General features: G+C 38.7%; 1 protein-coding gene across 1 annotated transcript in view; it reads right to left on the bottom strand.

Annotated features, from left to right (window-relative positions):
- Window positions 1-275: 275 nt before the first annotated feature.
- Window positions 276-10,802, bottom strand: part of celf3b (cugbp, Elav-like family member 3b) — a 251,135-nt gene continuing 240,608 nt past the window's right edge. The window contains exons 8-10 of the mRNA XM_067449878.1: window positions 10,559-10,721; window positions 9,915-10,053; window positions 276-1,030 (exon numbers count right to left, since the gene is read on the bottom strand). Coding sequence (XP_067305979.1) covers window positions 9,926-10,053; window positions 10,559-10,721 — 291 coding nt within the window. The 3' untranslated portion in view covers window positions 276-1,030; window positions 9,915-9,925. The remainder of the gene's footprint in view (window positions 1,031-9,914; window positions 10,054-10,558; window positions 10,722-10,802) is intronic.

The raw sequence follows: 10,802 nt of genomic DNA, 5'->3' as shown, positions 1-10,802 counted from the left end.
GAGTCCTGAACATGAAAGGGATTACATGCAATGCATCTGCAGCCGTATTGTGCTGCGTTGCGAGCGTGTGTGAGACTGTCAGAGCACATACAGTGGTTCCCTCTAGTGGTGCAGCTTTGTGCCTTTTCCAGTTTGAAGGGTCCTAACTCTAACCCTAGGATGTGGATCATTGCTTCAAATATAAGAATCTCAGTATCGCCCTCAGTATGACACGCTTTCTCACTGTAACACACAGACCTCAGTCCATGTACAATAACACATACAAATATGACACATTGTTATTTTAATACCTTTATTTTATTTAAATTAGAAACAGAAGTTTGATCAAAAAAGTTAAGACATAAATATCATCACTGTAATTCATATTTCGATACGTTACAAAGTTTTACAATTGCTTTGATGTATTTCTTTAAAAAACATGAAAACCAAAAGACCTCACCCCAAACCATGTTTTTAAATATGAATAAATTGATAAATAAAAAGATAAAATATTAAAACTTGCCCAGAAGTTCCTGAGTCCCCTTGTGTCTCATTTATAATGAAAAAGTAGAAATCTTACAATGTTATTTCTTACAACATTAATAATAATAATAATAATAACAATACTAATAATACTGTAACTACCATCATTGCTTTAATGCAAACTATTCTTATTTTCTTTTTTAAATAGATAATTTTAAGCTTAAGTATTTAAACCTGATTATGGTCATTTACTGTGGCTGGTCTTCTCTCTGATTTTTTGTATTTTTTATTTTGTATGAAAAAGGATACTGTTTAATTCATAGAGCTAAGAAGGTCCATAGGAAGTAACATGTTTCTTGTGTTAATACTATTGACATCTTTCCGTTACTGTGTGTGCATGTGTGTTTGAATGCATGTGTAATTTATGTACATGATCTTTTACTTGTCTTTTGCATAAACACGTGTGTGTGCAAAATAACAAACATCTCACATTAACAATTTAACCTGTGCAGTTCAACACCTGGAGTCTCTGCAATGCGAATGCTTCAGTAATCTCCAAATCTCCATCCTACGAGAGAGAGAGAGAGAGAGAGAGAGAGAGAGAGAGAGAGAGAGAGAGAGAGAGAGAGAGAGAGAGAGAGAGAGAGAGAGAGAGAGAGAGATTACACTGATGTTAGTAGGCTATCTGTTAAACGTTCACTTTGGTGTCTGTCTGCTTGCTGGATCACAGGCAAAAAACCCTCTGTCAAGGAGCAGACAGTGATACAGTTTTCAGGGTAAACCGCTGTTTCATTAGTTACTATAAATTACAGAATTATTGCATCCTCAAATCATCCTTCACAGCTTCTCGGCCATGTTGGATGACCAAAGCACTCTCACTCTTTCCAGGCAAAAGACTCCTGTGATGGTTCTTAAAATGAATCAGAAAGATTCAAATCATATCAGTTTGAATCATTCAAATGAATCTAACTAAAACTCACTGAATTAATGAGAGCGAAATACCGAATGTTGTTTGTAATTATGAAATCTCAGTTTGAGCGTCAAATTACTGTCATATAGGGCATAAACGTTTTATTTAAAAGCATTACATAAATATTTCAGTTTTGAAAAATTAATGCAAGAATAGCAAGTTGCAGTTTTAGATTGAAGCGTGTAGTTTTGTCACCAAAGTAAATGCAAAACGATTTTCCCAAACAGTTTCCGCCCTAATCTCACAGCATTGGCTGCTAAGTCATTGTTGCTGTGCTGGGCTTGTTTGATCAGTGTTTTACAGAGATATTGGGCCCTATTTGAACAATTTAAGCACATGGTCTAAAGCGCACGGCGCATTTAGGGCGTGTCTAAATACAGTTTTGCTTGTTTAATGACTGGAAAAAATGGCCCCTTGCATGGTCTAAAAGGGTTGTAGTCTCTTAATGAGTCATGGGTGTGTTTTGTGGAAAATGTGCAATAAACCAATCAGAGTCTCATCTCCCATTCCCTTTAAAAGATTCGCTATTTGCATGGCAGATTTTGCAAACGAAAATAAACTTCTCCTAGTGACTACGGCACTGGATTCCACCGGAATCATGTAGGCATTTTTATATGTATGGACACAATATTAATCGTTTACATTTTAATCTTTTAATTTTTCATATTTTAAAGTGTGTGTGCTGCTGCTGCACGTCCCTGTGTGTGTAATAATCAGAGTGAATGTGTGTTATTCACACGCCTATAGGCTCATATTAACACACCCTTTAATAAAACAAAAAATACTGTGCTATTGACTTTTAGACCAGGTTTTTGTTGGTCGATGGCGCAGTCTATTTCAATTGCCTCAAAATAGGAACAGGCCAATAATACGCCTGAACACACACATGGTTTCAGACCAGCACACACATGGGAGCATTTGTTATTTAAAAAACGTGGTGCAGGACGTGAAAATGATAACTGCGTCAGGCTGAAACCAGCGAAAAACACTTGCGTTGCGCCTGGTGCCGGGTGTATGATAGGGCCCAGAGTGTTCAATATACAAATGTCTCTTTATGTTAACCTGAGATATGAGAAAGCATTAAGACTGATAAAATTACACACTTTAGCACTGAGGAGGTGAATGGGCCAAAACCCAACCAAAACCTAAAAAAATCTACACACAACCAGCCGTCAAACATCTCAGATATGCCATATCAAATGTGCTTTTACACACGCACGCAAACACACACACACAGTCCATGCAAGTCACGAGCTCAAGCCTGCTGTGCTCTGGAGATCATGACTAACTGTATTGGCTTTATAATTACCGTAATATTAACTGGCAATGTTGATGATAACATGTGCATGTGTGTGCGCTTAGATTTTTACTTATGTGTGCTTCTCATTGCAGCCAACATGCATCACTCACTCTCAGGCTAAGTTGCAACAGGAATTCTGGGAACTTGCTGAAGAACTGAACAGCTTTTTTGAAGCACAAACACACAGTGACTATTAAAAATTGGGTTCAATGATCCGTGATATTTATTGCATTATGCCCAGAATTCCTGTATTGATCGTTTTTCCTCCATTCTGCACCAGGCACTGTACTTACTGTAACCATCACTGTCAGAAACCCAGGCAGACACACAATGAAATTATGCAGAACTCCACCCAAAAAGAAAAAAATAATTTGTGAAAAATTAATTTTGTGAAAAATTAATTTTGTGAAAAATTAATTTTGTGAAAAATTCATTGCTACCAGTGGCAGCCACTGATTGTGACCAAAATTTCGGCCTTAAGGACTTCCCTGTATGCTTTTGTTTTATGTGTCACCTTTAGCGTGCTTAGTTGGGGTTTGAAAAACACTTAATATTCTGTACTATTATTAATCTGATGGAAAATTGCAAATGAGGAATTTTGCAACATTAACACTGTTACAGAACTGAATTGAATCGAGCTGAATAAAGATTTTAATTTTACAGTTATTTAATTAAACTGAATCAATATTAAACTGACTGAATAACTACACTATTGACATCTGTAGAGCTGCTGACTTTTATGCATCATTTATTGTTATTTTCCTGTTTATTACTGTGTAACTGCTTTTAAACAATATGCAACATACACAGGTCAGGCATAACATTATAAGCTAATATTGTGTTGGTCCCCCTTTTGCTGCCAAAACAGCCCTGACCCGTCAAGGCATGGACTCCACTAGACTCCTGAAGGTGTGCTGTGGTTTCTGGCACCAAGATGTTAACAGGAGAATCTTTGTAACCAAGCAGATCTCGGCAGCCATTGACTACCATTCATTTCCCCACTATGGTAGTCAACCGAGATCTGCTTCCAGAATAGAAAAGGGATTTGCTTGCTTAAACAAAGCACCCACCCCACCATGCCTTCCCATCATTGCACTTGCACCATCTCTGAACCCAGGCCAATCACACGGGACAGTGCTATATCCATTTCGCAAAGCACCGCAACAACGCAATCATAAATGCATCTTGCGGTCTCGGAGTCCACATCAAGAAAGCATGTCTCCACCTTTCCTTTTATTTCCAGCTTTAGATATATGATTAACTTTTTGTTCACAGTGATATTTACAGTTTCATCAATTATTATTCCAATGAAATCACTGTTTCAGTTTTTCACGGATCTGTTCCACCACGACGTGTTCTAATGCCAAAATCTGGTGCCTCGAAAGCTTGCAGTAGCTCAGTCTGTGCTACAAAATGGTTAGATGGGAGATCGTGTTTTGCCATGTGGAATACAATTTTGAGCTGAGAGCATAGTTTTTTCTTAGAAGTTTCCGTGGTCTTGTCACAGTGGCCTTTCATCGCAACCTGCAGTGGTGTTAAATTGTGCGCCGCAACATGGTCATTGCTCTGACTATGTTCAATGAGAGCAGACATTCTCAAATAATTCGACCCTCTTGTGAATCCGTTGCGTCGTCCTGCCTTTTCGCAGCGTGAACAGAACATTTTTTCGTTACCATCAACTACCTCACATCTTAGCCATGGGAACTTGTCACTCCATTCCGACCGATATGCCCTACACTTCGGCTTTTTCTCCAGTGGTGGCGGAGCTGTCTGGCCTTTGAAAAAAACTTTTAAGGCTAGTCTGCCTGGGCCTGGCCATATTTGAAACGTCTCTCTCTATAGTTCGTGGCTTAGGTCTATATTATAGCTGTTAGGCATGCGCTTTTTTTGAAATGCAACATGCGATGTTGTTTAAAAACTTTCAAACGGTCAATTCAGATTGTGTTAGGGAAGCGGGGCCGGGATTATTAGGCAGTTTTAATCTGACAATTTGACCGCAAAGATTTAATTTTGTCAGACATTTAATTTTTTTTTTCGGCCAATGTCCGGTAATTACCGGACAACGGAAACCCTGGTTCTGATGCTCACGTTCTCACTGTTCGTGCTTTGGACAGGGGTCAGCACGGGCACCCTGACTGGTCTGCGACTATGCAGCCCCTTACACAACAAACTGTGATGCACTGTGTATTCTGACACCTTTCTATCAGATCAAGCATTAATCAAAACACTTCAAATTATTCGTAACGCAGCGGCACATCTTGTCTTTAATGAGGCCAAAAGGAACTGGACCAGAATGTTTTTTCCCCTCTCTCGGCTCTGTCACTCCTCATGCTCCTGGCTCCTTTTCTCTTGCCTTGTCTGTCCTTAACCCCAGTCTAGCCATTACAATTTGGCTTTTGCCAAAATCGCTCAAATCCTTACGCTTGCCCATTTTTCCTGCTTATAACACATTGAGGACAAAATGTTCACTTGCTGCTTAATATATCTCGCCCTCTAACAGGTGCTGTGATGAAGAGATAATCAGTGTTATTCACTTCACCTGTCAGTGGTCATAATGTTATGCCTAATCGGTGTATAAAGCGCTACAGAAATAAAGGTGAAGGTTATTTTATGAGAAAGAGCAGCATAAACATTCATCCAAATTCTTCTCCTTCAAGTCTTCTTTTGTGTTTCAAACAATAAAAAAAATCATATGGGTTTGGCAAGTAGATGATGACTACATTTTCATTTTAGGGGGAACTATCCCTTTAATTACAGCTGCATTTACCTATAAGAGTTATGCTCTTATGTTATATGATATCCATTCTGAATATTGTTTACCTTAATGTCTTTCTCTCAAATGAATGGCACACTAATATTTATATGTACACTATGTACAGCACTCAATAAAACACTTTATAAACCGACCAATATCAAACTGCAGTCACAACTACAGGAATCATCATAGAAAGAGTGAGAGGGTTACTGAGGGTGTAGTTAATTTCAATCATACTTTAAACACAAAAAATAGCACTACATCTCAAACACAGTAAATGATCAGAAAAGTTAAAGTCACAAATGCACTGAACAGTCAGTCCATCATAGCCATGGCAACATGACATGCAGTCGACCTCATGGCAAACACAGGCAATTGCCAACAGCAACCAGAAAGGCCAATCAACTTACTACAACTTCAGAGGTAGTGGATTATGGTTTCTAGGTTAACCATAGCCAGGGTCTCCCGTCATTTATGACTGGCCTTTTTGGACCTTGTTGCGTGGTTTGTGATTTTCATAGAGAGAATACAAAGAGAGAGTACCATGTCTACCACTGTTCAGACAAACCCAAAACTCAGGCTGGTCGTGATGATCAAACAAAAAGATGTTTCGAAAGCCCCAAAGAGCATTACAATCCTAAACATGCTTTATTTATAGTAACTCTACATATTAAGCTGAGACACAAGAAAGTATTTTAACAAATGATACAAAAATATACAGCTTTCTCTCATGTATTGATCATTAGTGATTATCTGAGACTCATTTATGCTTTAATCTACCAGCTTTTAAAGCCTATTGGTCCTCATCTATGGTAATTTCAAGACATACTTTGTTAAAAAGAAGTTTGCTGAACTGTCACTCAAATCTTAAATCATAAAAGTAAAAACCGTGCTTGCAGATAATATGATAATAATTAAATAAAAGGCCACTTAAGTGCATTTAAAGAGAGCATGATGACTGTTTCTTAATATACTTATAAAGTATACTTAAAATATACTTAATACACTTAATACACGAAAGACAACAACATTGTTAAAAATGATCTGCGAAATCTGGATCAGCGAAAAAGATAAAAATGCTGTATTTATTATGCATTTATTTATTATGTTATTGTCTGATCCCTCCCCTTGTTATCTGATTAGTGTTTGATTTCTCGCACCTGTTCCCTCTTGATTTCTACCCTTTAAGCTCCTTGTGTTTGTCAGTCTTTGTCGGATCGTTGTGATGTCTACGTCACCGGTGTCCTGGCTTTGGTATGTTTTCAATTAGTGTTGTTATTTCTACTTATGTTGCCCCCTTGTGGTTTTTGTTTTGAATTTGTTTTATTTTATAATAAATTATCATTTCTCTGCACTTGAGTCCTTTCACCAGTTTTCTTTGTGTTCCCGACCATGACAGTATTCTTCTGCCAGGCCAGTAGTTGACGATGTTATTTTGTAAATTAACACTACGCACCTATAGACCGACCACAAAGGGCCCTATTTTAATGATCTGAGGCTCCACTTTTGCTAGTTTAACATTGGAAAAAAATGATGTCATGGGTGTGTTTTGATCGTGACGTGCAATAAAACAATCAGAGTCTCATCTCCCATTCCCTTGAAAAGCCAGTTGTGCTTGCACCATGGTGGATTCGCTATTTACATGGTGGAATCATTAAAAAATGTGTGCTGCTGCACGTCCCTGTGTATACAAAAATGAAACTACAGCCTATAGGCACACCTAGTTTTCAGACCAGCACGCCCATGGGCAAACAGATGGGCGCAAGTGCATTTGCTATGTAAACAACGTGGTGCAGGACGTGAAAATGATAACTGTGCTGGGCTGAAACAAGCAAAAAAACAATAATTTCGCCGGGTGCATAATAGGGCTCGTAATATGCAAGCACATGATGTCAGCGTTTTCACAAAGTATATTTTTGTAGTTTACACAGAGTTGATAACGGTAATTTTTTCAAAAATGTGGACTTTGAATCCCGTTTTCAAAAGTTTCACAACATTTTTGTGTTATGAACGGCCAAATCACATAAAACGGTTTCCGTTTTCAGTTCAATTACAGTGGGGCAAAAAAGTATTTAGTCACCCACCAATTGTACAAGTCCTCCCACTTAAAAATATAAGAGAGGTCTGTAATTTTCATCATATGTACACTTCAACTATGAGAGACAGAATGAGAAAAAAAATCCAGAAAATCCCATAGTCTGATTTTTTAAAGGGGGTCATATAATGCAATTTTTATACAAGTTAATATGATTCTTTAGTGTCTAAATGAAAACTTTGTAATATACTTTAATTAAAAATTCTCATCAGTATTGTAAGAAAACTCATTTTACCATGTCAAAAACAGCTCTGTTTTCACCAAGCCATTTTGGTGCATACCACTTTAAATGAAAAATGACCAAGCCCCTCCGTTATGTGGGGCGGCACGGAGTCATTGCCCGTGACAACAGAGGCGAAAGAACTGCTAAATGAGTCTCTGAGAGGAGTCGGACAGATCATAGACCGTAAAAAAGATCAACTCTATCAATTTTAACCGGAGTCGGACCGGGACAAGATGTCAGCTCCGTGTCCGGGCCCGTTTGAAGTTTGCTAGAGAGCATTTGGATGATCCAGAAGAGGATTGGGAGAATTGTCATATGGTCAGATTGAAAACCAAAATATAACTTTTTGGTAAAAACTCAACTTGTCGTGTTTGGAGGAGAAAGAATGCTGAGTTGCACCCATAGACAGTTAAAAGACATGGACACAGCGACCCCATAGACTTCAACAGCAAAAAGTGAAGTAATTTAGAAGCACTCACTTCCTGATGGCTGATTGAACTGCACAGGCTCAGACTGAGCTTAACGACATAGATGTGACTTGAGCAACCTGTCTGACAGTTGTAAGTCTTCTAGTAGTTGTGCTAAGTGAAAACTGAATCATGTTGTTTAAATATCCCTTTGCTTTTGGCTCTTTATGGGCTTCTCCCCTTGCGTCTTCCCTTGACTTTATCGGACTTTATGTCTCCTCGTCCCCCCGACTGCCTCATAGATAGTAAAATATTGTCTGCAAGCATCTCCTGTCTATACTGTAATCTCTCTACTGTGCGACAGAGTCGTGCTGGTTATGACCTAATCGTTAGCCTATTTTTACAAAAACAATGGGTTGATAGGTAATGGAGCCTTTTATACATTGTCGTGTTTCTTTAGAAATAACTAATGGACAAATGGAGTCTTTAAAACACCTCAGATGTAAAGTTATTCACTGGCAAAGTGACGCAAAATTAATGGGAGTCAATTGAATGCTACAGCAGGTGATGGCTTGCTTAGCAATGGCCGCCCCTATGGGAGGTACGCTTTCCGAGTGCTAGATTACCCCCTTGATTGCACATACCTACTGTGAAGCATGGGGCTGGAAACATCATGCTTTAGGGCTGTTTTTCTGCAAAGGGACCAGGAGGACTGATCAGTTTAAAAAGGAAAGTATGAATGGGACCATGTAGCGTGAGATTTTGAGTAAAAACCTCCTTCCATCAGCAAAGGCATTGAAGAGGAAACATGGCTGGGTCTTTCAGCATGACAGTGATTCCAAACACACCGCCCGGGCAACAAGGAGTGGCTTCGTAAGAAGCATTTCAAGGTCCTTGAGTGGCCTAGCCAGTCTTTGTAGGTAGTTTAAAATCTGTGTTGCCTAGCGTCAGCCCCAAAACATCACTGCTCTAGAGCAGATCTGCATGGAGGAATGGGCCAAACTACCAGAAACAGTGTAAAAAAAACCTTGTGGCGACTTACAGACAACGTTTGACCTCTGTCATTGCCTGCAAAGGGTTAATAACAAAGTATTTAGAGGAACTTTTGTTATTGACCAAATACTTATTTTCACCGTAATTTGTAAATAAGTTCTTTAAATAAAATCACATTTTAATGTGATTTCTGTTTGTTTGTTTCCTCTTTGTCTCTCACAGTTTAAGTGTACGTATGACGGAAATAATTGTGGGAGAACTTGCACAATTGGTGGCTGACTAAGTACTTTTTTGCCCCACTGTATCAGCCCCAAGTTGTACTTATTTTTCACAAGGGAAAATTATAATTTTTATACCTATTCACCTTTATAAGTATGTGTTTAGCATCATTATTCAGACAAAGCCTGCAGAACTCAAACCTCTTATCCGCTCCTCATCTCCTTTTATAAAACAATTTTGTTTCACTTTAATTTCATCTGGTCAGTTTTTGTTATTCTTCGCTCATTTTGCATGTTCCCTTACAATACACACTAGATCTCTCTCTCTCTCTCTCTCTCTCTCTCTCTCTCTCTCTCTCTCTCTCTCTCTCTCTCTCTCTCTCTCTCCTCTCTCTCTCTCTCTCTCTCTCTTCTCTCTCTCTCTCTCTCTCTCTCTCTCTCTCTCTCTCTCTCTCTCTCTCTCTCCCTCCCCCCCTCCTGTCTTCTCTTACCGGTCTCCATCTCAGTAGGGTCTGTTGGCATCTTTTGGCCTTTTCAGTTGCACTTTCAGTCTTTTCATGCCAATCTGAAATCCGTTCATGGCCTGGATGGCCGTCTGAGCACTCGCTGGGTTATCAAAGCTCACAAAGCCTGAGACAAAAAGTAAAGACAAAGAGAAATATGTTCAGTTCCTATGTAAAACTCATCACCGTGATGCAAGAGTGCTGTGGGTGTTCACCAGTGTTGCTATGCAGTTGCTTAAATGTGGTAGTCAAGTAAGAAAAAGAAAAAAACACTTTATTTTACAGTGTCCTTGTTACATATAGCTACTATAGTAACTCATATAAATGATGCATAATTTACATGCAACTAACCCTAAACCATACCCTAACCCTAGTGCAGGTAGTTAATGAATAATACTCTCTATAATTACAGTGTAACACGGACAACTTAAAATAAAGAATAACCAATAACTGTCAATGTTGAAGAGTTCATCAATTATGAAATAAATCTTATTCTGCTGAATACAGCAGCTGTACAGAAGGCAATAGTGTCATTATTCAGCTCAATTCAGTTCAGCTTTTGTTCTCATCCGATAGAAAGTCCGGTCAAATCAGTCTGTTGTGCACCAGAGTTTGAGTTTTCTTATTCTTACCGAAGCACTTGCTTTGATTGGTGGCTCGATCGACAAAAACTTTTGCAGAAATGACGTTACCAAATGGTAGAAACATCTGGAGCATTTCAGAGTCAGTAAACTCCTGAGGTAAATGGTAAATGAAGATGTTACACCCCTCAGGACCTGCATCACACACATTAGACTCAATGTAAGCTTCATAGTCAGGTATAATCATAATGAGAAACAGCTCATATTGCAATTATTTATGAAATAAACCAACGAT

The sequence above is a fragment of the Pseudorasbora parva genome, chromosome 7, assembly GCF_024679245.1.
Source record: "Pseudorasbora parva isolate DD20220531a chromosome 7, ASM2467924v1, whole genome shotgun sequence".
Taxonomy (NCBI): domain Eukaryota; kingdom Metazoa; phylum Chordata; class Actinopteri; order Cypriniformes; family Gobionidae; genus Pseudorasbora; species Pseudorasbora parva.
The sequence above is the reverse complement of the archived record's forward strand: the minus strand, read 5'-3'. Positions and strand labels throughout refer to the sequence as shown.